Raw genomic sequence first — 27,832 nt, 5'->3', positions numbered from 1 at the left:
TCTAAAAAGGGCTGTCTGTTCCAGCAATTAATTTAATTGGCCTAAAAACAACCCAGGTACACTGCAGTTCCAAACTGCTCACTGACAACGAACCCAAACAGGGCCCACGGGCTGCAAGGTAGCAGGTTAAACGCTGCCTCTGAAGCTGCCGGGCTGATGCTGGCACTCGAGTATTTTTTCTCCCAGTATTAGCCACCGCTTGCTTCTGTGGAGCCGAGCTCTTGTAAAATGTTTATCAATGCCTGGGCATCTTCCAAAGTGGGAAAGGGTGCATGCAGAGAGAAGTCTCCCCTTGCAGTCAGCAGGGACTGGATTTCATCGCTCTTTTTAATTCATATAATTTATAATTTTATTGCCTTTTTTCCCTGTTTTCTAATAAGCTCCTCTAACACCTAATAAAATCAGTCCTTTTCCCTTCTACTTACCTCCCCCTGCTGCCATTGCGATTACCTAGACAAGAAAAATACGGAGCACAGGGTCCTGCGGGCTGAGGTTTTAGTGACTGATTTCAACTGACGTGAGCAGAATCGGGAATAAACTTCAATGTCACGGTGTTTTGATTCCTCCTCCTTCTGTATTGCATGAAATATCTGAAGGGGACAAACGCCAAGGAGTGAGAAGAATTCTTTCGGGTCGCATAGCCAAAAATGAAACTAAGAAAGGAGCCATTTCCAGAGAGGGAGATGCAGTCAGCTGTGCAATAGTTATCTGTAATAGATGGCATCTCTCCCTGACGTGATCTTTATGATCCTTCTATTGCAGCATCGCACAGTCTTTAATGGAGTCTTCCTTCCAGCGCCTTGGCAAGACTGTGCTGTCTTCTTATACACATTTTACCAGTTGAGACTGGAGGCATAAACAGGCCACAGCCCAGCTTCCCTTACCTCCTTCGGCACCAGGTTCCCCCTGGTCACAGTTTACAAACCCATCTGAAATCTGGGCAATATTCTGTTTAACCATGAGCTGTTTTGAAAAGTTAGATAAAATGCTCTGTGACCACAGAGAGGCAAACAAAGCTCACTAAAATCAGGTTTGTTATTTCCAGCTCCTCTGTCAAAACAAAACACAGTAATTTTAGGAGACAATTAAGCTCCCTGATTTCCACGGGAAGAAGGCACACAAATACTTTTGAGGATCTGAGCCCACACGATTATGTAAGGCTTTCACAGGAGGGAATTAACCCAATTGCTAGATCATCCTCGCAGAGAGGATCTTATTGCCCACTCAGGGCTGATCTAGGGGAAATCCCAGAAACTAGTAAAATTTGAATCAGAAATTTCAAATTTGGCTGACCTGGCCCTTCTCTATCCTCCACTTAGGGACCAGTCAGTGCCTGTATCCCCAAGTCTGCGACCCTGGAGCATCACAGGCATCCTGCCAAGCGCGTGGGACCCTGCCAAGGGTGGTCAGTTCCCCGGCACCCACGGACCGCGCTGCGATGGGAGCACAGTGTGAATCCCCAGAGCACCTCCCGGCCGGCAGGCGCGGGGACAGGGCAGAGGCAGGGCACCATTTCCACGTCTCGGCAGGGAGCACGCATTCCTCCTTGCAGCCCGGGGCTTCTTTGCTAAATATGCTGCCATAATAAAGCAAAACTAAATGAAAAAAAAAAAAAAAAACAAAAAGAAAAAAGAAAAAGAAAGAAAAAAGAAATAAGAATCCAGAAGGATTTGGGGAAACAACAGGGAGGGTTGTGGGCCAAATCCTGCTCTGCCTCATGCTGGTGTGAATCAGGATGGTTTGGGTGAAGCCTCGAGCAATTGGAGTAAGTCAGGTCCGAGTTGGGTTCGCTTGCTCTGGCTTGGGAAGATAGAAAGGAAATCTGGCTACTTTCCCACATTTAATGCTGTCACGGTGGAATTTATCATCCTCAAACTGGTAGAATTGTTTGTACGAGCAAGGATCGTACCAGCAGCCCTGGGAATGCAAAAATCAGCCGGGGGGAATAAACTCTTTCTGCTTAGGATGTATGCAGCTCGAGAGCAGAGCCGGCAATAAAAGCCTACCTTTCCCGGGCAAGCAAAGTCTGCCTAAACTGTCACTTTAATTGAAACCTTCTGCAGTCATATACTTCACCTTATGTTTAATGATTCACCTCCTAAGCAGCCCACTTGTACCTTTGTAATCTTTTTGAAGGTTAACTTGTTGATCCTAGAAACTTGCCCTGAGAGAGAGAGAGACGGGAGACTTTCAGAGAGGTTCAGAAGAAAAAGTATCACGTTTTCTGATGAAAAGTGTTTTTCATGAAGGAGGAGGATGAAAAAATAAATTGAAAAATTTGGAGAACCTGGTGAGACTTTGGAATGCAAACAGAAAAGAAGGAAAAATAGAGAGAAATGTCCACTAACAAAAAAAAAGGAGAGGGAAGCAGCTGGATTTATTTTCCAGCTCCTGGGAGACGTTTTACTTCTGCTGAAGAAGAATTAAAATACATTTGTCATTTACTAGATTAAATAAAAATAATCTTACTGCTATATTATTTTTAGGACATTAAGAGTTACGTTATTATGGGTAATAATCTATTTGTAATACTTTAATGGAGTAACTGGCAATTTTATACAGCTTCAGGATCGATCCTTCCCTATTTGCCACGTACCTATGCAAATAAACATCCCATTCGATTCATGTCCATATCATAGAATCTGCCTAGTTAGTTCTTACTTCTTCTATATTTAATTATTTAAGATAAGAAGAAATCATACAGGAATATTTGTCTCAAAAAATAGTTGACTTCCTATCCTTGTCTTTAGAGAATAACAGAAAAAGATGAGAAAACCTAATTCTTTTTAAGTCCTAAAACTGAAACTCAAATAAAAAAAAAAGGGCAAGGAAAAAAATACAAATGCAGAAACCACCATCCCCCCTTTGATACATGAAAAATATGGGGCGTTTTATTAATTTTTCTTTACTGTAGCTATTCATAGTTGTACCTAAATGTACTCTATAAATCTGTTAATATATTATTTAACATTCTAACTACTGGTATAAAAATTTATAAAATATTATGTTGGCAAAACATTTAATTGAATTCTTTTCTAATACAGTTTGTTTTTGCCAGACATGCTTTTAAAGATAGTACAGAGGAATAAAAGACTTTCAGGAGGCAGTAAAAGAAATAATTACCATTTTCACCATTACTTCCAAATACAATCCCACCCAGTCACCAAATCCTTTAAGTCCAAATCAAAGAGTTTCAGTGAAAGGAATTCATCATTTCAATCATTTCAAAATATATAAAACAAAAGTTGGTGTTTTATTTGAAGAGAGAAATTGAAATTCACGTAGCCCTCTCCTGGTTGAGATGTCCGAGAAATTATTAAAGAAAAAAAAAAATTGGCTTAGCCTAAACTTTGGAGGCCATCTTCAGAATGAACAAGATTGATGCACATCTGCAAATCCCTGTTTTAATTTCAACGTTCTTCCACTCTGGCTCCCAGGGAAACTTAGAGCCACCGTCCTTTCTGTTTGGTTATCTTCTGACTTTGCGTATGATTGAATAATTTTTGAACGGTTCTTCAAGGCAAAACAGAAATGAGAAGTACTACAAACCACGTGAAACAAGTACAGCTTTTATTCTGTTTTTCTTTTTTTCTTTTTATTTTTTCCAAACAAAGCAACCACCTCCAAATCAGGTTTGAGCTACCCCTGAGTAACTCCCTACCAGGAAAGCATCTATAGGGTTAATGAGGCTTTATTTCTTTTAAATCTCGAAAGCTGACAGATGGGTTGAGAAAAGGCAGAGGGCAGTTTTGCCACCCAGTGCCAGCCGAGGGAATTCGAACTTCCCCAGCTTGTGCGCGTAACCTTCCCCAGGGTGCCAAGATGGGGCCAGCAAAGCCACGTGGAGGGGACAGGCAGTGGGAGGACATCAGCGCCTGGCTCCACCGCCTCCCCGCGCACCCTTCATGAGGATGTTGTCACACAGGATGCCCAGAGGCACCCACAGACTTTGGTCCCTAACTGGTTAAAAATTGATGGGTCCTGGGAAGGGGAGGCAGGTGACCATGTGTTCCCGGTGGGATGGAGTTGGCAACCGTCTCACTCCTTGGGCCAGGCGTGAGGACAGTCGCTGGTGACAGACGAGCTTGCATTCTCCCCTGGCAGCAACAGGCGCACAGAAATGCCCATTATTTGGCCAGGTTCATGAGAAGACACCCCAGGACTTCACCCGAGCGGAGCTTCCCCAGGCCCTCACTTCCCTGAGCTATCCAGGATGCAGGAGGTTGACCTGGTGGTTCTGTACAAGCTCCGGGGGCTTGTACATTCCCCCACATCCTCCAAGACTGGGGAGGGACCTGGGGGTGCCAACTCGCAAGTCTAAGCTTAGTCTTTGTCCATCCATCTGTCCGTCCGAGCATGACCTTGTCCGTTCATCCATCCCACTGCTTGCCCTGTGGGTCCGGCCTACGTAGACCGCTGCCTCAGGCCATCGGAGTGCTCATCCCATAGCTGGATGTTAAGGCAGAAAATTAATACGGGGAATGGAAAAGTACCGAGGTGCCGGGGTGCCGTCTGGCCAGGCGGGTGTCACGGCACAACACGACACGACACGACGCGACGCCAGCGGGAGTGGGCTGGGTACGGCCAGGTGTACCCAGGGCGTGTTGGGACAGCCAGGCCCCACCACGACATACGAGTTTTTCCACTTCCAGGCCTTTTGCCAGCTGCGAGGACCAAGGCAGAGCACAAACACTCCCATTACAGGGGGGAAAAGAAAAGAAAAGAAAAAAAAGGAGAGAAAAAAAAAAAAAGCTGTATGAACATTAATATCCCATTCCCGGGCATGGGGCTCCCACATTTCCCTCTGTCCGGAGACCATGCCTCTGCTGATAGCGAGGGAAACATTTTCTCCTGTGCAGAGGCTCAGACCAGCACATGACCGGCGAGACGCAGCAGTTTGTTTAGCTCCCGGAGTTTATTTTAATTGAGGCCTTGCTTTGTAAGGAGCGTCATGGCAGCAGGGGGAGCCTCCTGGCATGGGGGGAGCTGTTCTGAGGGATTTTCCTTATCAATAAGAATAAGGCTGGTCTATTTAAGTGAGCGAGGAGTGGATGGGCCGCACACTTGGCTGCTCTGATTTCTTAGAAGTTAAGCTGGCACGTTTGCTTATTAAAGGTTTTAGTGGCTACCAGAGATACAGAGGCAGGGACTGCAGAGTCGGTCCTCCGAAGTGCTCCGACCTCAATGAGGGAGAAAGGAGGAGAGAGGGACAGAGCTGGGCGTTCGTGCTGACAGGCAGAAACCAGCCTGGTACACTCGAGTAGTTTGTTATGATGATGCACCGAAAAAAAAAAAAAGTGAGAAAAACCATGTGATTTTTATGCAAATCAGGTGAATGGACGGTTAAAAAAGCCCTAAATGTCAGGTAGATAAGATCACATACACCTAGAGCAGTGTCATGATATTCTTTGTACGTTACATTCATACTGGAAACCAGAACGTGTTACAGAAATCAGACACCCACAAAAAGCTCAGCGATTGCACTGAGAACAGGTTCCAGCAAAGCACCAGCCTCCGACAAAAAAAAAAAAGTAGGTTAGATTAGAAAACAAGATAATTCAATCGAACCAGGGAATACAGTGTCCCCATGCAGCCTGCAGCCTGTCCTTCGTGCATGCACATTAATATGCACAAAACTCCTTTTAAGTAACATCGGTGCTGGAGCACCCGGCTCTGAAAATGACAGGCTTCCTTGGACTGCCTCCGATAGCCCATCCTTGACCACCCCAATTAGGGGGGAAAAGCCAGAGGGCCTTTGCTTTAAGGCTAAACTTCTGTGCCTCTGACACCTTTTCCAGAAGTCCTAGCAGCTACTTCCTGTGGCCACAGGGAAGCCTAGTGGCCTGAAGGAGTTAATTCAAAGAGAAAAAAAAAATTATAATGGGTCTTTGTTTATTTAAACAGTGCTCCCTGACCGGCGCTTTCCAGAGGTGCAGTTTACCTGGAAAGAATAAGTGTTTGCATCTCTAATGCATAAAATCCTGTGGGGATGTACAGCAGCACAGCCCAGGCCTTCTCATCGCTGCCAATCGATACACGCAGCTCCGAGGGCTTTAAATACAAAACCATGGCTGTAGAGGACAGCTAAAGAATTTCCCAAGGCTTTGCATTCCTCAGGCTCTCATGCAGGTAGAGGTTGCTCTCCACGTGAGGTGCTTCGTGGGGGGAGATGGAGAACGGCCCCTGTCTCAGCCTGATGCCCCTGTGGCAACGTGGGGTCCTGCTCTGGCTCCTGCACCTCTGTGCTGGGGACCAGGGGTGCCACAAAACTTTGCCAAACTCTTGTGAGGCTGTTTCCAAGCAGAGCATCCCCCTGCCGCCATCCCCATCCCTGCAGTGCCAGCATCAGGCTGGGGTTAAAATGCTTGCTGGGCCCGGAGCTGCCGCCCTGGTTCTGCACAATACCAGTGTAGGTTTAAAGCGGGAGCGTTTGGGTCGGATCCCTGCAAGATCCTCAGCACTGAGCACTGCCCTGGCCAGCAGCATGAAGAGGGGCAGCAAGGGGTGATGGCTGAGGCTGAAGGCCAGGGACCAAGCACAGAAACCTCCGGCCGGGGCACAGGAGATGCTGACAGCAACCCCCCAGCTCCCCCCTGTGCCCTGGGAACCCTCCCTGCACAGCAGCCACCTGCCCCCCTCGAAAAAGAAGCCACCTGCACCCCCAGGAAGGGACAACCTGCACCTCGCAGGGGGACACTGGCTGCCCAGCTCCCTTGCACCTCACCGAGCTGCAAGGCCGAACAGCCTGGCAATCCCCGGCCCCGAGCAGGGCTAAAATGGGACTGGGAAGGAGGGGTGACGAGGCCCAGTCTTGCTGGGCCCTGAGCCCTCCAGCCATTAGGGGACTACGAAAGGCCCCCTTGGTCAGGACCCCACAAGGCACCGAGCAGCTTCTCAGGGTACAGGGGTCACGGGAGGCTGCGGCTGGGCTGCTGGTTACGTAGCAGGGAGGAAGAGGGTAGATTCAAGTGCAAGGAAGGAGAAAGGCACAAACGGCCGGGCCGCACAGCGAGCTCCCGGCCCGAGGGGGATGCTTACGGCCGGTTTATCCCTGGTAAGCAGCGGGGTAGAATGGAAACTCTGATGCAAGCCCGCGTCTGGCCGTGGCGAGACGTAACGAGAGTCTCCTCCGTGACAGTGCTGCTTATCCAGATGTCGTGATCACCCTTGGACTGGCGCAAAAAAAAAAAAAAAAAAAAAAAATCCACCAACCCCTCTATCTCCTCCCTAACTTCTTGCAAACATTGCATTCAACCAGGCACACAATCCAGCTAAAACGAAAGCGCCAGGCTGCAGAAAAAGACAAACAGAAAGGATCTCTCTTTTTTTTTTTCCTCTTCCCTTTAATTTCATTACTGTAAATAACAAAATCCCGGAGGGCAGTTTATATTATTTGCTCCATTATTTGGTCGTTTACAAGCTAGCCGCTCTGCAAGCGCCTGCAGAGCCACCTTCCCAGTGCCCGGATCCGAGAGCCAAGCAGACCAAGCCACAGCCACTCACTTGGAATTGCACACTGCTTTCTAACCACGGGAAAGACGTCTTTCAAGCGTATCTGTACATCTCAAGTGTCTCAGTAGCAGCATTTCTATCTTGCCACTGGGCTATTTTTAATGATAAGAGGAGTTGCATTAGCAGCACGGCTTTCTTCCTATTTTTTTCCCCCCCTGCTTTAAAGCAGCTTCTGAGCGTTTCCGTTCAAGAGCTCTGCTGTGAAATAGAAAATAAAAGCAGCATAAAGCGCCAAGGTTGCACACTTCGCGGGACTCGTGCATAATTGAATCAGTAGCTCTGAGCAATTGTATTAGCTGGATCGAGGGCACTGTGACCTGTGGCGGTTATTCTTGTAAACAAATTTCTATTAATTGTCACGGCCCGGGAATACCGGCGCGCACCCAGCGCGTGCCCTCCCCCTCCTTTCTGCAACGCCGAAGCGGCCACCGGGCATTGGAAGCGGCCACCGGGCATTGGAAGCGGCCACCGGGCATTCGTGACACCCTGCAGCCCAGGAGCTGTCAGGAAAAAAAAAAAACGAGACTTCAAAGCAGCTGATATATCCGTGACACACACGCGCTGCACGCAGGCCCGGCACGGGCAAAATAAACACGCAGCGCTCGGAGGTGCAGATGCACAAATCTCGGCAGAGCTGCGTATAGGGTGGCGAATTTACACAGAGGATGAGAATAATGCGTCCGTCAGCTCCCTTCTCCCCCCTTCCCCCCAGCAAAGCTCTCTGCAATATGGATTGGAAAGACTTTGCGTTTTTGCCGCTGCCCAAAGCCTTCTCCAACGGCAAACGCAGGCCGCGAGATCAGCAACCAGCGCCGGCTAAAACTACTAAAAAAATAAAAAAGGAAAGAACAAGAAAGCCTCCTTCCACAACATCTCACAAGGAAGAGCAAACACAGTTTTGCATACGATCATAGTTAGACATTTACATACAAACAGAGGAATTCAGGTATTTACAAGCTGCTCGCAGGCAACGCTGCAACAATAACAACGACGACTACAACGAGGATGAAGAATTCACCCACCACTTAAGCGTCCTGGAAAGAAAAAAATAAAAAGAAAAAAACTGATAAAAATAAGTGGAATCCTTTTTTTTTTTTTTTTCTTCAAGAACAAGCATACTCCTCTCCTTAAAGTGCAATGCCAAAAATAAAAATATAAAAAACGGGGGGAAAAATAATGAAGGGAGAAATACAGCAAGGAGTGGAGGGGAAAGGGGTTGATGACTAAAGAAAAAAGCTTCTTTCACCGACAGTAAATCCCTTCTGAGATCATGAGAGCCGAGTAGGGTTATGTATGTAATAATAATAATAAAAATAACAAAAAAGTGATGGAAGAAAAAGCAAAAATCCAGTGCAATGCAGCAGGATCCCAGGGTTGGTTTCTTTGTGATATATTTTCTGCCTTTAAAAAGAAAAAAAAAATAACAAGGAAAATTAAAAATAAAACGAGAAAGTTGCCAAAAGAAGGGGAAAATAATCAAAAAAAAAAGAAAAAAAAAGAAAAAGCCTCCTAGTTTCCCACTCTGTTGCTCGCCTCCCCGCTGCACCGCCCGGGCCGCCCGCTCGCGCGCGCGCGCGGGGGGCGCCCCACGGACACGCGCGGGGTCCGGGCCGGGCCGGGCGGGGGGCGCGCGGCGCTGCGCGGGGGGCCGCGCGCGCGGGCCCCGCTTATGTCACGGCCGCGCCAGCCCCGCGCGCCGCTGCCAGGGGCCGCGCGCCGCGCCCCACGTCACAGAGCACCCGGCGCCACGTGACCCCCGCCGCCCGGGCGCGACCACTGCGCGCGCGGCCCGGGGGGGGGCCCGCAGCCCCCGCCGCCCGCCGCCGCCCGCGACCCCCGGCGCCGGGGCGGGGGTGACGCGGCGGGGGGCGCGCGCGGGGCGGCGGCGGCGGCGGCGGCGGGGGGCGCGCGGGGCGGCGGGCGGCGGCGGCGGCGCGGCGGCGGCGGGGGAGGGACGCGGCCCTCCCCGCGCCGGGCGCGGTGGTAGGGTCGGCAGCTCAAATTCCGAGAATTGGGCTCTGTTGATTCTTAGAACTGGGGTTCTTAGAAGTGGTGATGCAAGGAGTTTCTAGGAAAGCCCGGAGACCAGGTGATTGCTGCCGCTATTGCCGCCGCCGCCGCCGCTTTTACCCTTTAATTCTCTCTCCCTCCTCTCTCTCTCTCTCTCTCTTTTTTTTTTTTTTCTTTTTTTTTTTCTTTTTTTTTCTGCTCTCTCTGCTCTCTCCCTCCTCTCGCTCCCTCCCTGCCCCTCGCTCCGCTGCCAGTCGCGCTGGCGCCGCGCCGCTGCTATATAATTTCTGCCCGTTTTCGCCTCCCCGCTCCGCGGCAGGTGCGCGGGGCCGCCCCGACGGGCCCGCGCCGCGCGCGGGGCTCCGGCACCGAGCATCCCCCCCCGCCTCCCTCTCTCCCTTCGCTCGCCCCGCTTTATTTATTATTATTTTTTCCAGTTCTCTTTATTTATTTATTTCTGTCCTCCTTCTACGCGCTGCTCCCGCCGCCCCGTCGGGCGCCGCCGCGCAGGGAGGGAGGGACGTGGGGAGCGGGGCCGGCGGCCGCGGCGGGGGAGGCTCCGGGGCCGGGCGCGCGGCCGCCGTTCGGCACCTGCGGGCGCTGCGGGACGGGGCGGCCGCGCGCGGGCTCCGCACGGAGCCTCCGTGCGGGGAGCGCGTCCCGCGGCGCCGCTGAGGCCTCTAGGCGTTATTTTCCCCGCAACACCCCATTTCTTTTTCTTTCTTTTTTTTTTTTTTTTTTTTTTAAATATATATTATTTATTTTGGCTCGTCTTTCACGTCCGTACGCTGCGCGCCCGCGGAGCCAAGGGCCGGCGCGCTGGGCAGCGCGCGCTGCGCGGGGCCGGAGCGGGCGGTGATGGAGAGGCCGCTGCGCGGAGAGGCGGCCTCGGAGCCTGCGGAGGGGATGGGGGACGCGGGGCGCTACCGGTGCGGGGACCCCCTTCCGCGCCCGCGGGGGACCGCGCTGCTCCCCGCGGCTTTTAAAAGGTGGAAATAAATAAAACGAAAAGGCTTCATCCGCGGAGGCGCGAGGCAGCTCCGCGTGTTACACGCAGGGCTTAAATTATTATTAATAATAATAACGCCCGCGGGGGGCTGGTTCTGGGAAGGGGGCAGCGCGCCCCGTGCGCGCGGCGCGGAGCTCGCGCAGCCGCCGCCGGCCCCGCGCGCTGCTGCCCGGGGCTGCGCGGCCGCGTAGCGACCCTGCGCCCCGCCCCGCGGCTCCCAAAACACGCAAGGGCAGGGGAGCCGGCGGGGAAAGGCTTATTTATTTATTTTCTTTAAACTAAAAAAAAAAAAAAAAAAGGCAAAACAAAAACGAAAAAAATGCCCAACTTTTGCTGTGAAAACTTTTCCGTAGTCGGGCGGCAGCGACCTCTCCCGGCCGCCCCCTCCCCGCCGGGCCCCCCCTCCCGCCCCGCTCCCGGAGTTTGCAAAGTCACAGCGTGAACGTTATGAAATCGCCCCTTGAGAAGGAGGGAAGCGGAAAGCGAGCCGCTTGTTTAGAGAAATCCGCGGCGGCCTCTTTTAGATGTGCCTAAAAAGCCGCCTTTGACCCCTGTTGCGTTTCCAAGGAAGAGGCAAATCCGGACTTTAAAAATACTGAGTCGAAAACAACAGGGTTCAGCCCTGCTTCGGTTCTCTTTTTTTTTTTTTTTTTTTTTTTTTTTTTTTTTTTTTCTTTCTTCCCCTCTCCGCTGGCTCGCGGCCGTGCAGGATCGGTGCTGAGCGAGCAGCGCTGACGAGCAGCACCGCGCTCTGGCATCTGCCTGGGCCGAGTCCGTATCGGCCCTGCTGGAAGGGGCAGCAGGGCCGGGGGCGGCATCGTGGCCCTGTTGCTCTTTGGAAGTGTTTTGGTTGCTGTCCTGGGCTTTTAGAAATTGCTCTTTGGCAATATTGTCTCAAGGGCTTACGGGATAAGTGCGTGGAGGAGAAATGCGGGCTTCCTTGTAGTGCTCCGTGGAGGTGGGGGAGGATTCAATTCAGAAATTGCTTTGAAAATGTTTTAAGGCAGATCTCTTTCTATTTCTTTCTCTCTCGTGCGTGCGGTGTGTGTGTATGCAAACACGCACAGAGAAAGCTTAAGCTTCTGTTATTTCCCTTTTAATGAAGGGATTGTCGGTTTAAGAAGTTATATTACAGATGGCTTTTTTTTTTTGCCCTGTGAAACAAATCATCAATCCATTAAAATATTCAAAGGCTGTCTAGCAATTTTCCAGAAGAATGGATTATTACATTGTGCCAGTAAGAAAAGACTTCATCTCTGAGTGTTCAATTTTTTGACTGGCAAAACAGATCAAAGATCTCTTGGGATGCATTTCAATTCCAATTTCCAATCCCCCACAATTCTAGCTGTCCGAGTCAATATTCAGAGAGGAAGTGGAATTTAACTGGTTAGTTATTATTGCAAAGGAAGAAGTCAGAATGAGAAGTGATTCTTACAAATCCCACCAAAAAGAGAAAAAAAAATCTGTCAAAAGTCTTTGTGATACTTCTGACATCCCCATTTGCAGCACTGGGAGGACTTAAGTCTGCTGTCTAAAATAAACCTAGCAGAAACATTAAGTCTTGAAAAACAAGACTGGAAAAGCTCGTAAAAATAATGTTGCTCAGACACATTTTAAGAGAAACAGAATTACATCGACAAAATTATATGTTTTCCAGGTTTGGTTGGGGTGTTTTATTTTCCAAGGGGAAAAATCGCTTCTGCAGCAAAGCGAACTGGTGCCATCTAGTGTTCCGTGGTCGCCGGCTCCCCTGGCCGCGACAGGGGCTGAGCCGGGAGGCTTGGGAAAGCGGGAACATGTTTATTAACGCACTACTTAAAAAAAAGAAAGAAATGCTTGCTAGCTAGGAGGAAGGTGGCAAAGAAACTCTGGATGCCGCTGCACTTACTTAAGGAGCCTAATTGGAAACAACCAAGCGCTTATTAAAGTTGCTGGCATTTCCATATGGAGTTCTCTCTGGGTCTTGTCATGAAATCACATGTGAAAATCTTTCCGAGTTGTGGTGTTAATCTTCCCTTGAATTTCTGCCCGATTTAGGATGTCTCATAGAGCTTTTTTTTTTTTTTTCATTCCCTTCCAGTTATGATGGCAGCAGCCTAATATTTAGTTTTTTTTAAAAAAATGAAATATGTTAATATTGTCCTCAATTGTATTGTAAATGCACATGATAAAACTTAGTGAGGCAATGCTATGTTTTGGGAGCAGGGGTGAGTGTCCCTTCTTTTTAGTATCCATTAAAAAAAAAAAAAAAAAAGCTTGTATAGATAAGTAAAAGCTCTAACCAGTCTGCGGACTTGTCACTGTGCAATTCATGTATTTCATTGTATTTTTGTCACTGTGCTCGGCTAAACCATATGACGCCTGTTTTAGCTCATGGGCTGTAATGTTTGGGCTGAAAACTCCCTCTGAAGAGCTTTTACTCATTCACTTGGAGGCTGAAATGTTGTTTTTGTCTTTCTGAAAAGTTTGTAAAATCTAAATTTGGTGGGAAGTTGAATGCCTGTCCATAACCTCTCATTCCACTTTATCGTAGTGAGTCTATAAACGGGAGTCGTGTATACCCAGTGCCTGTACACTCTTCTAGATCTATTTTTAAACCATTCTTCTCTTTGGCAAGAAGTGGCACTTGGTTTCCATGTTTACAGCAGGCATTGGTGAACCTCAGGAGTTCGCAGTTTGTTTAAACGAGCGTTCAGAAGTTAGCTCTGCCTGGTAAACTTTGAGACTGCAGATTTAGACTGCAAATGTAGCCTTCCCATCTTTATTTTTTTAAATCAAAATCCACCTTATAATTCATAATCTAGTCTTTTAAATTGTTAAGTCTTGCTGGTGCGCAGTTGCAGCAGGCCACTGAAAGTCAAAAACTTCTCCTCTCCTGTCGGGGATTGTGTTGCCTTCAGGGCTGTGCAACTCCCTTGCAAGCTCAGCGGAGCTTCACACCTAGGACGCAGGGAGAGCCAAGAGAGCAAGGGAGAGGAGAACCCTCCGGGCTGTGTTGTTTCTCTCCTCTCCTTCTCCCAGTCTGTGTTCTGTCTCGCATGCCCAAAAAAGGGGGAAACCCAAGGAGCGTGTGGTGGTTCTGTGCAGCAAGGAGAGCTTGGGATATGTGTGTTGGAGGGTGGTGGGTTCCGAGGAACACGTCTCATGTTGGGCATGGCACCCTCTGAAACAGATCTCCTCGAGCCTGTTTGGCTAAATAAATAGGGTGGGATGGATCTCTGCTCTGGCAGATCCCAAGCTGTATAGGTGTCCCCCCGGGGGCTGTGCTGTGTCCAGGCTGGATGCCTGCGTGGCTTCTTGCTGCCACGATGGGCTGTTGCCACCTTGACCCTGGGAGCGTAGACAGAGGGGAAGGGATGTGCTGGCTTGTGAGTGATGGCCCTGGCATGAGTTTGGGCTGATGGGTTGCAGCTGTGCTGGTCCTGGGTCCTGCTGCTGGGAGCAGTGGGGACCGGGGTGCGCTCTGCTGCCGGGGCAGTGTCTTGGCGCAGGGCTTGCGTGCGCAAGCGCTGCCTCAGCCTTCTGCTCCCTTGAGTAGCTCCCTTGGCCTCAAATGAGATGGGGTTCCTGCCTTTGGTTAAAAAATTAACGTGCTGAATTGCTAGGGGTTGTTTGAAATGCTGAAGCAGATTTGACTCCCTGCTTCCCAAGGGCGCTTGTTGGCTCTGTCTCCTAGTCGGATCTTGGCTATGCAAAGGGCAGGGGGAATCCTTGCAGCGGAAAACAGTGGAGATGTTTTTAGTATCTTCCCTGCCTCCCTCCTCCCTCTGCGTTTTCTTTTGCAAAGACCAAAACAACTTGAGCTGGGCCCACTTTCAAGGGCAATCCTTTTAAATCTGCTTTTGAAGTACAGACTCTGAAGTTCCCTGCAGCGCTCAAGAAAATATGCCGTTTTCGTGGTTCCAAGTGCTGATAATAAACCCGTCCAGATAATGTATTGCATTTCCTAGAAACATTTGTTTGCTGGCAGGAAATTGGATCAGATTGAAAGTTAGCAGAGACCGCTCGATACAGCGAGTGCAATCCGCTCACGGAAGGGTACGATGGAAAAAACTACAGGGCTTGTGCTAGCGATGCTGCTTTTGATCTGTGCTGACAGTGTGTGCTAGGACTCCTCTTGGGCTTGCCTTTCTCTGGCTATTATTAACAAAGCCATGTTCTGGTCTAGGCACCAAACAGAAGCCACTAAATTAATAAAATTGTGCTCTGATAGCTAAAGGATGCTTAGTGCCCCCTCTGTGTGTGATGCTGGGAAAGCAGAGCTGGGTACTTGCACATCCTCTTCCCCAGGGCTTGTAGAACCCTAGCTGTGCCTGAGGGTCCCCCACTGCCCCTTCCCCTTGCCTCTAGTCCCTGTATGGGAGCACTTGGGTGTCCCTCGATGGGCTGGTTGGGGTTGGTAGCAGGGCTGTCCCCATGGGCAGCTGGTTGTTCCTGCAGTATGGGGCCCTGCAGCTGGGCAGGGACGGGGGAGTGGGGGCAGGATGGCGCTTCCCCTGGGCGGGCGGTTTCAGAGCCTTGTGTGGGATGGAGCTGCGGGGAAGAGAGACTTCCCGGCCCCCCTGGGCTGAGGAGAAGCCCAGAGGTTCTGGTAGGAGTGCGGGACACTGCAGGGTGGTGGTGGTTGTCTCTGCCGGCTCGCTGTGGTCAGGGGTTGAGGAGGGATCCCCTCCATGCAAAGAGGGTAGAGGAGCAAGGACATCATCCTGTGCATGGTGGGGAGGCTCCCTGTGCACCAGGGCGTGCAAAGGGATTTGCTATAAATCAGAGAGAGGCTGGATGGAAGGGGAGGAGGTACCAGGATCCCCCCCTTGCTCGGGGGAAGCAGTGAGGGTCCCCCCTTGGCGTGGGTGGAGCAGAGCCCAGAGGGTTTCTCCATCCCTTGCCTGCCAAGCCAGCCGCCCCGGGCAGGGCAGCACCGGCCTGGGCTCCCTTCCAGGAATGGGTTTTCTCGGGGAGGTGCCGGCAGGGAAGGGCCATTCCGTGAAGCGCCGGGGCAGACCCGCAGCCTTCCTGGAAGGCAGCAGCGCTAACAGTCCCAAGCCGCCCCACCACCACCGACATGGGCCATGCGCCCGGCCCGGACCTCCCTCTCCAGGCACTGTGAGCCCTGGCGAGCGCCGCCGCGCAGCCCTGAGCGCCGCGGGCCGGCCTGCACCTGCAAGGTACCGAGCTGGAAAGCTGGGGGGCCCTCGGGGTGATGCTACTGCCGCAGCCGAGCCTCGGGCACCTCACGGGCTCTGGCAGCGGAAGCGGAGAAGGCCTTGCTGAGCTGCCGCGGTTTTGGCTGCTTCCCATTCCCGTCTCGCTTTGCTGCTCCCAGGGTGTCGGCATCGTCCTGCGTGCCGATGGTCCTGCCCAACGGCTGGGAAGGGCAGGGTTAAGCCCAGCTTGGTGCAGCGGGGGGAAGGAAGGTCTCTCTCCCTCTGCGCGCCCACATCCTGCAGCCGGGAGCGCTTGGGATGCACCTGCCTGGCTCCGTGGGCGGCGCAGGGGGCCGGGCAGCTCCTGTGGCGGCCCTGGGGAGAGATGGTTGTGCAGGGTAAGGAGGTTGCGAGGGGGTGGGAGGGCAGCGGGGTGCCCTCGCTGCGGGAAAGGGAGTTTGGTGACAGCAACAGCTCCTCACGTGACGCTCAAGGGCGCAGAGTTCACCCTGCAGTTTGTAACTTGGTTAGTTTGTAAGTGGGTCAGCTGGTGATGCCTCGGTGACACCGGCGTAAGGCTCCAGGAGCTTGGAGGAGTTGGTGGCGGGGCCGCTGGCACGGCCAAGGTCGGGACGTGACCCAGTCAGCCAGGACGTGCGTGATCCGCTGGTGCGGAAACACGGATGCGTGCTGGGCTGCTTATGGATGGCTGTAACTCCCTTGGCTCTCGACTGAAGGTAGCAAGCGGCTGGCAGTCAGTGTGTACAGAGAGGTCAGAGTCTGCAGTATTTGGGAAATGAGTCACTGTGTGTGTGTGAAGCTCTACGATAGCAGGGCTCAGAGCAGCTCTGGAGATTTGCATTTGATCTCTGGAACGGAGCTGCCCTTCTGGGCTTTGCGTGCGATACCTCGTCTTAGATGACGCTTCTTCCTGCTCCAGTGTCTCTAGAGACACGAGGAGAGCTCTACATCTGAGCATCTGTAAGGGGGAGAGAGAAGGGAACGCTTGTCCTTGCAGAGCTGGATGAGATCCCTGCAAGTGCCGGAAGTCATCTGTGTCGCTTTGCTCCCAAGAACTTTTGATCAGTCCTAAAAATAGTATGGTGAGGATCCTGGGGGTGCACGGATTTTGTGTGCTTATTTATCATGATTTTCCTTGTTGCTGACAAAGCAGCCACCTGAAAGCCCTCTTCCTAGCATTGGCACCAGGTCAGCTGTGCTAATTATTTCTTAAGGAAGCTAGGAAATAATAGCCTGAGTTTTGGAAGGCGTTTAACTCCTGTGTTTCCTTGCTCTGCAGCCCCAGTCATTTTGCCCATGAAAGCAGCAGGTAGAGGCAAGAATTACAGTTTTGGGAAAAGCTTTTCCACTAGCCTTGATAAGGTGTTTGTTCTGGCTGTGTTTCCATCTCTGCCGCTTGCTTCCTATGTGATCCTGGCCAAGTTCCTTCAATACTTTATGCCCATATCTTCCAAAGTCAGTTTGGGAGTAGCATTCCCAAGTATTTTCATGGTGTCTGAAGTGCACTGGCATCCTGAGAGGGGCAGTAGCTATTCTGGAGGACTGAATTCAGGCTCTTTCGAGGTTTCTGAGCAGAGTGGCAGTGGATGTGTAAGTCATACCTGTTAATGAGGTGCTGGGAATATGGCACTGGTATTGGATATGGCACTGGCTGGGAATTTGGTCTTGGCAGGGGAGAGTTATCTCCGAAAGAAGTGGTGAGAACATTCTTGCTCGGCTTCCCTTTCCCACCTGCCTTTAAGTCCCTGAGTCATGGAAATGAATCTCCTTGGCATACGCCCATGGTTTGGGCTAGAGGGTGTGGAAGAAGCTATGATTGGATTCTCAAAGCCCGTGGTTGTGATAAGAACATACTGTACCGGAAGAAACAAATGTTAACCTTATTGGAGAGTAGAAGGTTGATTATCTCTAGCTTTTATCCCACTGATACACCAGCAAAACAACAAGCTCGTGTCCTTTCCTGGTCAGTTTGTATATATCGGCTAATATGGCATTTGTTTTCTTGTGCTTTATTTGTAGGTTTGAAAGAAACTTTTGGACTGTGAATTGAGGCATTGGGTATGTACATTTCAATTTTGTACTCCCCCTGCTTCCCTTAAACATGTTGAATGAAATGTTTCATTAGACCCAGCTGGAATTTGTTTTCTGGAGAGCAGCTGCTCTGTAGAAATACTGTACGTTCATATCCCACTGGGAAAGGAGGAGGAGATGAGGTTGCAGGAGGGAGTTGCTCACTGAAGAATTTCACATTTAAGATGTAGGTTTCAGCCCAAAGTCAAAGATTTTGGACTGTCCTGGTGCTAGGTGGCAGACTGCTTGGAGGGCATTTCTGACACAGATCAAAAGGTCATTGTGTTGGGGGAAGGTCTCATGTTCCTCAACCTAACACAAGCCTTCCTCACTTTGAGAGAATGGGCTAAAGTGTGGGTAGCAATCCAGCAGGTTAGATGGGTTCTGCTCCTGACTATTGTGACTGATTTATTGGGAAATTTTAGACAGATCTGCTCCAAAGTGGTCTTGTGGGAGCAGAGAGGGTTCTTGAGTAGTTTTGATGGTGACTGAGGGTTGTGCTTCACCATGGGCTATTTTCCAGATGTTGAAATTCTTGCAGCTTCTGTTGGGACACGGACAGTTTTGATTCCCACAGTTGGATCTGCAGCCAGCCAGCAGATGGGTGGGGGAATGGTGCTTGAGGAAGGTCTGGAGACTGGGAAGACAGCGTGTTGAGAGCTTTGTAGAGACAAACCCAAGGGAGCAGCTGTGGTGGGAGGAGTGGGCTGGGGTGGAGCCACCATGGGTGAGGCAGGGAGAAATAGGAGCCAGTTGGCTAATCATCAGGAGGGTCTGGTTGCCTTCACCCACCAGCTTGCTGGGTGGAGCCGAGACACACTAGGTCTGGCTCTTTCAAGAGACTTTGCTGGGCAGCCTGGCGGGCACTTGGGGTGGAAGCTGAAATGCAGTCACATCCCTCTTTGTTGTTTCTCCTGGGGCTGAGAAGCTGGTGCTGTCACCACCAGCCACACTTCACCATCTAAACCCTTCCTGGAGTGGCAGCTGTCTCTCTGCTGGGTTTAGGGTGCTTTCCCAGCTGCTTCTCCATTCCTATCTTTCTCCGCCTTCTGTTTCGAGCAGACTCAAGATGGCCTCGCCAGCAGACAGCTGCATCCAGTTCACCCGCCATGCGAGCGATGTCCTCCTCAATCTCAACCGCCTTAGAAGCCGGGACATCTTGACTGACGTCATCATCATTGTGAACCGGGAACAGTTCAGAGCTCACAAAACAGTCCTAATGGCCTGCAGGTGAGTGCAGGAACATGTTCCTCTCCCTTTCTCTTCCCTCTGCTTTTGGCCACCTGCAACACTACTGAGTCCCCTGGGAAGCCTGCAGGTTTTATAGGCAGGGAAATTGAGGCAGGGAAGTGGATTTCAAACAGGCTGCCAAGAAGCCTCTAACTAGTAAAGGAGCTAGAACTGAGGCCTTTTGTGTGGCATGGTGCACAGACCCCTCTTCCTTGCGCGCATACGTAGCCTACACGCAGTCCCTCGAGATGAACAGGAGTGTGGCAGACATGGGCTGCGTCTCTGAAGGTGGAGCATGAAGGCTCCATCAGAGTAGGGAAGGGGAGGCAGGGCTGGATGCTCACTGGGGTGAGCAAGTCCTTTGTGACTGCAGTCTCCTCTGTCACTGCTATTTTTAGAGCTGTTTCTCCCTGGCCCCCAGTTTGCTGACTGTACCCACCTCTGCTGAAATCCCTTTCCAGGTCCAGGATTGTTTCCTAGCAAACTCTTAATTAACATCCCACTGTCATTCAATTGAATCACTGCAGATGCCTTCCAGGGTCTTCTGTTGACAGGGTGTGGGGATGTGGAAAAACAAGGATTTAGCTATTAGAACATTTGAAAAATGTTTTGCCAACATTTCCTTTTTTTCTGGTTAAAGTATGTGTGGATCTCCCAAGAGACTTTTGAAAGAAATGAGACACAGCAGGAAGGGGGTGGCAGTGGTAAGAACAACCTCAAAAAAAATGGAAGAATTTCTAAACCAGAGCAGTTGTTGAGCAGGTGAGATTTGAAAGCAGGCTGTTCCGGTTGGTAAAAGTGCAGTACAGAAGATGCTTACTAAGCTGGGAAACGAAGCTCGATAATAAGGGGGAAGCTCAGGGAATGCAGTAATTGCCTTTGGCTTCTTTACCATTAAGGAACCCCTCTGTGCTAAAGAATTTCAGACAAATTCTTTCTTCCTCTGAGTTGTCATCACACTCATTTTCTCTCTGTCTCTTCTCTTCAGTGGCCTCTTCTACAGCATCTTCACTGATCAGCTCAAATGCAACTTGAATGTCATCAATTTAGACCCCGAAATCAACCCTGAAGGGTTTTGCATCCTCTTGGACTTCATGTACACATCCCGTCTGAATTTGAGGGAGAACAATATCATGGCTGTGATGGCCACAGCACTGTACCTGCAGATGGAGCACGTGGTTGATACTTGCCGAAGGTTTGTCAAATCTAGGTGAGAGCCATGAGGGAACTTTGGAGAGCCTGGGATGGTGTGTTTGGGTGGGAACTCATTTTTGAGTATAGAAATGACTCTGTCCCTCCTTTTTGCCTGGTTACAGTGAAGCTGAGATGGTGTCTGCTATGAAGACTCCAAGGGAAGAGTTTCTGGCTGGCCGGATGCTGAGCCACCCAGAGCCGATGGCTTATCGGAGCAGAGATATCTCAGAGAGCAGCATGCATCTCCGAAATGGGTCCCTTTGTGATGGGAGGGCCTTTGCACCTGGCTTGTTCAATAGTCTGTCTGGCTCCTCCATTTCCTACCCTGGATACAGCCCTCTCCCTCTAAATGGCTTCCTTGTGGATGATGAGTTGCGGGAGATGAGGATGCCCCTCTCTGAACTCTCAAGGGCGAGTGCCTTCCCCAAGGAGAGGATTCTGCCATGTGACAGCTCTCGGACAATCCCCACAGAGTACATGAGAACCATCACTGACATCTCGGCCAACATGTGCCACGCCACAATTTATGCTCCAAAAGAAGCTGCTGCTGAAGAAGCCAGGAGTGACATGCACTACAGCGTAACCTCTGGCCCCAAACCTGTTGTCCCCTCAGTCCGGAACAACTCCTACTTTTCTTGTGACAAAGTGGCCAAAGAGGAGGAGCGGACGTCTTCAGAAGATGAGATCAGCCAGCACTTTGAGCCCACCAACACCCCCTTGGACCGCAAGGGACTCATTAGTCCCCAAAGCCCACAGAAGTCAGATTGTCAGCCCAACTCACCAACAGAGTCCAGCAGCAGCAAGAACGCCCGTATTGGTCAGAGCTCCAGTTCTCTCGCCACCAAGAGCCCCACAGACCCCAAAGCCTGCAACTGGAAGAAGTATAAGTTCATTGTTCTCAACTCTCTTAATCAGAGCACCAAGCAAGACAGTGCTGATCAGAATGAGATGGGAACCCTCTCTCCTTGCACCTACATGCCCATGTCTACCTGCCAGCAGTCCATGGAGCCAGAACATCTCAATGTGCAATCCCCTACTAAGATGAGTGTGAGTGGAGAAGATTCCACTATCCCACAAGCAAGCAGACTCAACAATATTGTTAACAGGTGAGAGGATTCCCCTGAATAACAGACCTCCAAACTTTGTTGGTGAGGGTTTGAAAGTGTGTGAAATTGCTGTGATGTTGGGATGGGGAGTCTGGCTGTGACCAGGTGGAAACTTCTGCATTAGTGGAGCATTGCCAGTGACATTGGCTGAGTGCCAGCTATCCACACAGTAGCAGTGCAGGCCTGGTCTGGCAGTGAAATTGGGAACATTGGGTCAGGAATGTTTGTCTCACTCTACAGCTTTGGATGATTTCTGAGCCTGGATTCACCCAGCCTGTTTTCACATGAGTCCTTGTTCCCAGAGCGTTTGGTTGGCTGTGTGCTCTGAAAAGGCCTAGCTGCCTGGGAACAGTGCACTATACCCTGGACCTGGATGTTCCTAAAGAACTTTGAGATTGCTTGATATGGGCACCTGAAGCATGAGGGACCAGTTGTTGATCAGGGCTCTGCTGTGCATCTTTCCACAAAAGTCTCCCCCTAAAACATGGCTGTTCCTCATGTCTGGAAGGGTGCAAACATCCAGGGCTTAATAGCTCAAGCACAGCAAGGGCCTTCTCACAGCTGTGTGTGTTGGTGTCCTTCCGCAGGTCCCTGGATGGGTCCCCTCGGAGCAGTGAAGGGCAGTCTCCGCTGTACATGCATTCATCAAAGTGCAGCTCCTGTGGCTGCCAGTCTCCACAACATGCTGAGATGTGCCTTCACACCCCTGGCTCAACCTTTGGAGAAGAGATGGGGGAAACCCAGTCTGAATACTCTGACTCGAGCTGCGGTGAGTCTTCCATCTCTGCTTGCATTTGCAATTGGCAGGGAGTGGGGCTGTGTTGTCTAGGGCCCCATCAATCTAGGGACCTCTATCCATGCAGTGCCCTTCATCCAAGTGACCAGTCAAAACTGTCTCTGATGCTGATGGATCAGCAGTTTGCAGTGCTCTGCCCACCGCCTGGCTGGCTCTGTACATGCACGTGAGGGATGCCCACACATGGGAATTGCTTCTGCTCTCCTCTGGCTTTCCCCTCCCAACACCATCTAGACTCTTTGTGTGAGAAGTTAGTCACCTGCTGCTACCTTGGCAGCTAAGGACAGGAAACGAAGTACTCCCCACCCTGCCAGACCCACGGGAGAACAAGCTTGGCAGATGTAATGACCCTAATAGAGATTGGGCAATATAGTGCGTCTCATTCATCCGTCAAGTGCCTTCATTATCAGCAAGCCCAATGTGCACATCTGGAGAAATGCAGATAATGAGGTTTGCAATCCTGTTGCAAAATTCCACAAGCCCAGAGACAAGTATCTTTGCACCCATCTGCCTGTAGCTCAGGGAGGGGGAACACAGGATTGTTTGTTTTCCTGTGGTGTGGGATGAGATTGACTAAAGGAACCCAGGTTTGGTGATGCTTAAGGCTGAAGCATTTAAGTTAGATACCTTTGTACAGCAGACCTACCAGGCACTCTAGATGCTGACAATCTTCCCATACTCGGGGAAGACAACTGTACGCATAAAGCTTTAAGGCCTCTACAGGTGCTGGAATTGCTCCAGGGCTGAGCATGCATCCTTTGGAGGTTGCCTGGTAGTTGGGTGCTTTTGTAGACCTTCTGGAAATATACCTAGGTGAGATGCCTGACTTCTGTGCTGTGGAAGCAGCTTTAATAAGCGGTAGCTCATGTCACACCAAAGGAGAGGTGGCCAGGGATTACTTTGTCCTCTTAAGTCACATGTGTTCTTGCTGTGTGCGCAGGAAGGTTGTGGAGGTAACACCATGGTGCAAGTGCTGCTGGCTTCAAACATCTGGGCTCAGCATCTTGTTCCAGTGCTTGCTCTGTTGGCTGCCCCTCTGCAGCAGAACCCCAGACCATGAGCTACTGAGGTGCCAGACTATACATCTCATTGCTTTTCTCTCTGCCTTCCCAGAAAATGGAGCCTTCTTCTGCAATGAGTGTGACTGCCGGTTTTCCGAAGAGGCCTCTCTCAAGAGACACTCTCTGCAAGTCCACAGTGATAAGCCCTACAAGTGTGATCGCTGCCAGGCCTCCTTCCGCTACAAGGGGAACCTCGCCAGCCACAAAACTGTCCACACAGGTATAGCATTGGCCTTGGAAAGGACTTATGGGGAGGCATTGAGCTGCTGGACTGTTGTGTTCAGGTGTTCATGGCACCACTTGTCCCTAATGTGACACAGAGTAAGGAATGCCACAAGTTGTCTGTGCTGGGAAGAGCCAGGTGCTGGTGTGCTGCTGCAAAATGCTTTCCTCAGTGCTGCCAGGGAGCCTGGACACCCTTCTTGAGCAGAGCTGAAGCTGTCTGGGATCTGGCTCAGGGAAATGCTGCCCTCCTTTCTAGACTGGGCTTTAGTTGCTGTAAAGTAGCAGATGCTGCTTGTGCCCCCTGGATGGATTACTTTGTGGTGGATAAAAGAAGAGTTGGCAATCTCATTTAGGGAGAAATCTCCCCCTGCCCCATCCCAGAAGTTCAGATCATATCAAGCTCAGCAGAAATTGCTGATAGGAAAATCAGTGAATGGATAGGCTTTCTGCGAATTGGCACAATGAAAGCTGAGAAAGGAATGGGATATTAAGGGTTTAGTCATTTGCTGACAAATGTGGGGATTTATTCCTGCTTTTATTAATGCTTCACATGACTTCAACCAGTTTACATGCTGGGGAAGGGATGTCTATGCTAAAAACCTGGTGTTGCTGTACTTGGTTTGATACAATGCTTTAGAGTCTTTCTTAAGCTTGATGAGGCCTGCACAGATTAATAAAACAATACATGTCCTGGGTTAGAGTTTGAAGGTGTGAGGAGATAGAAATCCCTTGGGCCCTCCAGGTGTTTTGGATACATCTGGGAAGAACTGAATTATTGCCCTGATATCCTTGAATCAAAAACAAAAGAAGATGGCAGGAGGAAAAACAATGTGTGTGCCCATTCCCTGCTGAGCCCAGCTCTACCCATCCTAAAGAAACTTAGTTGAAATCTTTTTGCAGCTCTCTGCTGGTGGTGAGAGAGTCAGCTGGGGCTTGCAGCAGTGATTGTAACCGAATAATGACTCGGGGGTGCTGTTGCTGGGTGTGCCGTGGCTTTCTGCTCTATCGGCTCTTCTGGCTCCTCTAAAGAGGTGATGAACAATTGAGACGGGATGTGCTCAAGACCATTAGGAGACCAAACTGAGCCAGGCAGCTCTGTATGTTCTACTCATAGCTGTAGAGACGTCCAGGGTACCAGACTCTGTTGCTGGGCCAGGAGGAGTGAAATTGTTAATCCTCGCTGGCAGAGCTGGCCAACATTTTCTTTCACGTCAAAGGCTGCACCTCCCAACCCGAAGAAGACAATAGTGGCATAACCCTCTGTCCCTGGGAGGAGCTGGGGAACAGAGGCTGCTCCTGCCTGGGCTCCCTTGCTAAAAATACCCATGTGTCGCGCGTGTGCTGCGTGCCAGAGGGCAGGCTCTGCAATGCCCAGCTTGCTCCCACGCTGCACCCAGCTCCGGGGGTGTCCTGGGCTGACCTGGTGGCTGCCGAGCTCCGAAACAAGCCGTGGGACTTGGAGCTCTAGGTTGTGCCAGGGAGTTGGTGCCTGGAGAGGGGCAGCAGCTCTGGAACACAGGTGCTAAGCAAACTGGTGTTTATCCCCTCTGCCTTTGTCTTGGTTCCACAGGGGAAAAACCATATCGCTGCAACATCTGCGGGGCACAGTTCAACCGGCCAGCCAACCTGAAAACCCACACGCGCATCCACTCCGGCGAGAAACCGTACAAGTGCGAGACCTGCGGAGCCCGATTTGTCCAGGTGCGTGTTGCCAATGGTGCCTGCAGTGTCAGGGCAGGTGGAGATGGCCAGGCTTGTGTCTGAGACCTGCCAACCCTCTTTCCATGAAATGATGGAGTAAAAAGGAGCTTGGAGCCCCTAGAGGGCTGATTTGCTGGCTTGCTAAGAAGCCTGATTTTTGTTTTTAATGTCTCTCCTCCAATTCCTGTTATGGATTGGAGACCTCAGACCTTTGTGACTCTGACAGCTAGAATGTATAGAAAAATAAAAGCCCTCTTTGAGCTGTGGCTGAGCAAGAATCGAGCAACTGAACTCGCAGCCAGGATTTGGGCGGCTCTGGTGGGAGGGTGGACTGGCTGACACCAACCAGCAGACCCCGAGCAGAGCCTTCCTCCTGGACGTGCTGCTCCTGTAACCTGCTGCTCTCCCGCAGGTGGCCCATCTCCGCGCTCACGTGCTAATCCACACTGGGGAGAAACCTTACCCGTGTGAAATCTGCGGCACACGCTTCCGGCATCTGCAGACGCTCAAAAGTCACCTTCGAATCCACACGGGAGAGAAGCCGTATCATGTGAGTGACCTTGTGGGAGCTCGCGGCCGGGAGGGAGCCCAGCGGGTGGGCAGGCGCTTGGGTGCTTGCAGGGACCTGGATCAGCACCAGCTCCTGGGTGCCCTTTGCTTGCCTTGTGGGGCCCTACAAGGCTGTTTGCCAAGGTCACATCTGCTCCCCGTACCCTGTCCCTTGCTCCAGCGTTAGCTGGTGCCAGCACGGTATTTTGTCACGACTGGCTGTGCTGGAAACTGGCTCCGCTTCTGACACGCATCCCAGCCCTGGGTACATCTTAGCTGCTCTTTTTTTTCCTCTCACCTCTTCTGGAAGAAGGTCACACTTCTCCAAATAGCTATGCGCTTAAATTACCCCCTCTTGCTGTGCGTGGGTGTCAGGGCAGAGTCCTTTGAGCATCTAGGTGAAGGAGCCTGGCGCTGCGTTCCTAGGGAGCTGGTGCCCCATGCAAAGTGACCTTGGTCCTCGTACATCTCTTAAACCAAAATGTACAGAGGAGCACCCGCACTGCGGTGTGTGGTTGGGTGAAAGCGCTTGAAGAGAGGCCGCTCGCGAGGGCCAGGGGTTCATGTGGGCGCACTCGGACCACGGATCTCACGCTCCCCACTCTGCCTCTCGCCCGCACAGTGTGAGAAGTGCAACCTGCACTTCCGCCACAAAAGCCAGCTGCGGCTCCACCTCCGGCAGAAGCACGGGGCCATCACCAACACCAAGGTGCAGTACCGCATCTCGGCGACCGAGGTGCCCCCGGAGCTCCCCAAGGCGTGCTGAAGGCCCAGGATTTCCCCAGGCGCGTTGTAGTGCGGAAGGGTCGGGGTGGGGACGGGGGGGAAGCTGTCCAAAGGTTACTTGCAACACTTTAAAAAACAAGGAAAAAAGGAAAAAAAAAAAATCATCATATGATGGAGTGCCTCTAAACCCATAGCGCAGATAGGTGGAAAAAAATTAGAAATTTAAAAAAATACACGGGTTTTATTTTTCCCAGTTATGTGAAACTAAAAGAAAAAAACTATTCAGATCTTATTGTATATAAACATAAAAATAAAATAGTCATTTTAAATGTCTGTGCAGTGGAGTGTTGATAAACTCTGGAGTCTAACCTTCACAGCCTTTGCCGTTTGAAGATGAGGAATGTAATGTTGATTTATGGGAACAGATTTTTTTCTTTTGTATGCAAAATGTGTGTTCTTTTAAAGAGAAAGTATGCTATTAAAGAGAGGGCTTTAACTTTTTTAACCAAAGGTGAAGGAATCTATGGCAGAGTTGTAAATATATATAGATATAAATATATAAATATATATATAATAAATATATATAGACCTTTAAAAAAGCTATATTAAAAATATATAAAATGCATTAAAGGCTCAGTTGGACTCTGCAGGCAGAAGCCATTCTGAGAATCTTTATTATGATAGAGCACTTAATGAGATATTTTAAAGTATTGCATCTGTACAAGTAAGAAAATATTTTGTCTAAATGCATCAGTGTATTTGTATTTTTTTGCAAGTGAAGGTTTACAATTTACAAAAAAAGTGTGTATTAAACCAACAAAGCTGCAGAAGGAATTTAAAATAATAATAAAGTGTAATTTTTTTGTTCTAGTTCTCAGTCTGTATATATGTAAAATGTGGTTTCGCACGGTGCCTTTCTTTTCAATGGAAGTTTTCAATGTATGGACTATATTGAGCTCAGTTTCTTCTTCAAGGTACAGCCTGACGTTGCAAAAGGAGTTTTGGTGGAACTCTATTTGGGAATGTTTTATTTTTTTTCTTTTTTTTTTTGTTTGTTTTTTGTTTTCCAGTCTTATTTTACATGCTTGTGTTATAAACAATCTCGGGAGACAGGGTTTGGGCTGTGTCTAAACTGCATTAATGCGTTCTGTAAAATATTGCTGTACAAATAAAAGAATAAAATGAAGAAAAGTGATGTATGTTGGAGTGGGAGTTCTGTTTTTGCCTTCTCCTTAAATATCTCGGACATGAATCCCTGCTTGGGGTAGGGGTTTGACAGCCCAAGTCTGGGCACAAGCTCTTGGCTCAGTGCAACTTTGGCCCCACATCAAAAGTGACTCTGGTTGAAGCAGGCTTTTCCAGGCTGGGAGCAGTTCAAGGAGGCCGAAGCTTCTCTATGATTTTTTTCCACAAGGATATTGGCCATGAGTATCTCAACAGGCACAACTAAGCTATTAAAGGGTGAGCAGTTGGCAAAG

General features: G+C 50.3%; 1 protein-coding gene and 1 long non-coding RNA gene across 2 annotated transcripts; one reads left to right on the top strand and one right to left on the bottom strand.

Annotated features, from left to right (window-relative positions):
- Window positions 1-7,322: 7,322 nt before the first annotated feature.
- Window positions 7,323-8,577, bottom strand: LOC148594571 (uncharacterized). Its single transcript, XR_015913421.1, has 2 exons — window positions 8,443-8,577; window positions 7,323-7,710 (listed from the first exon to the last, which is right to left on the bottom strand). It is a non-coding gene; the product is annotated as an uncharacterized LOC148594571 (long non-coding RNA).
- Window positions 8,578-9,503: 926 nt separating this feature from the next.
- BCL6 (BCL6 transcription repressor) lies at window positions 9,504-26,397 on the top strand. The gene is made up of 10 exons (XM_088525514.1): window positions 9,504-9,601; window positions 17,716-17,754; window positions 18,829-18,996; window positions 19,985-20,206; window positions 20,313-21,296; window positions 21,884-22,065; window positions 23,206-23,373; window positions 24,949-25,079; window positions 25,492-25,629; window positions 26,251-26,397. The coding sequence occupies exons 3-10, from the start codon at window positions 18,836-18,838 to the stop codon at window positions 26,392-26,394; spliced, it is 2,130 nt and encodes a 709-aa protein (XP_088381640.1). The 5' UTR covers window positions 9,504-9,601; window positions 17,716-17,754; window positions 18,829-18,835; the 3' UTR covers window positions 26,395-26,397.
- The last annotated feature ends 1,435 nt before the right edge of the window (window positions 26,398-27,832 follow it).

This window comes from Tinamus guttatus, unplaced genomic scaffold (genome assembly GCF_059628265.1).
Source record: "Tinamus guttatus ecotype Peru unplaced genomic scaffold, ASM5962826v1 Tinamus_guttatus_pri_ptg000227l, whole genome shotgun sequence".
In the NCBI taxonomy this organism is placed as follows: Eukaryota; Metazoa; Chordata; class Aves; order Tinamiformes; family Tinamidae; genus Tinamus; species Tinamus guttatus.
Note: the sequence above shows the minus strand (reverse complement) of the source record. Positions and strands in the feature narration are given on the sequence as shown.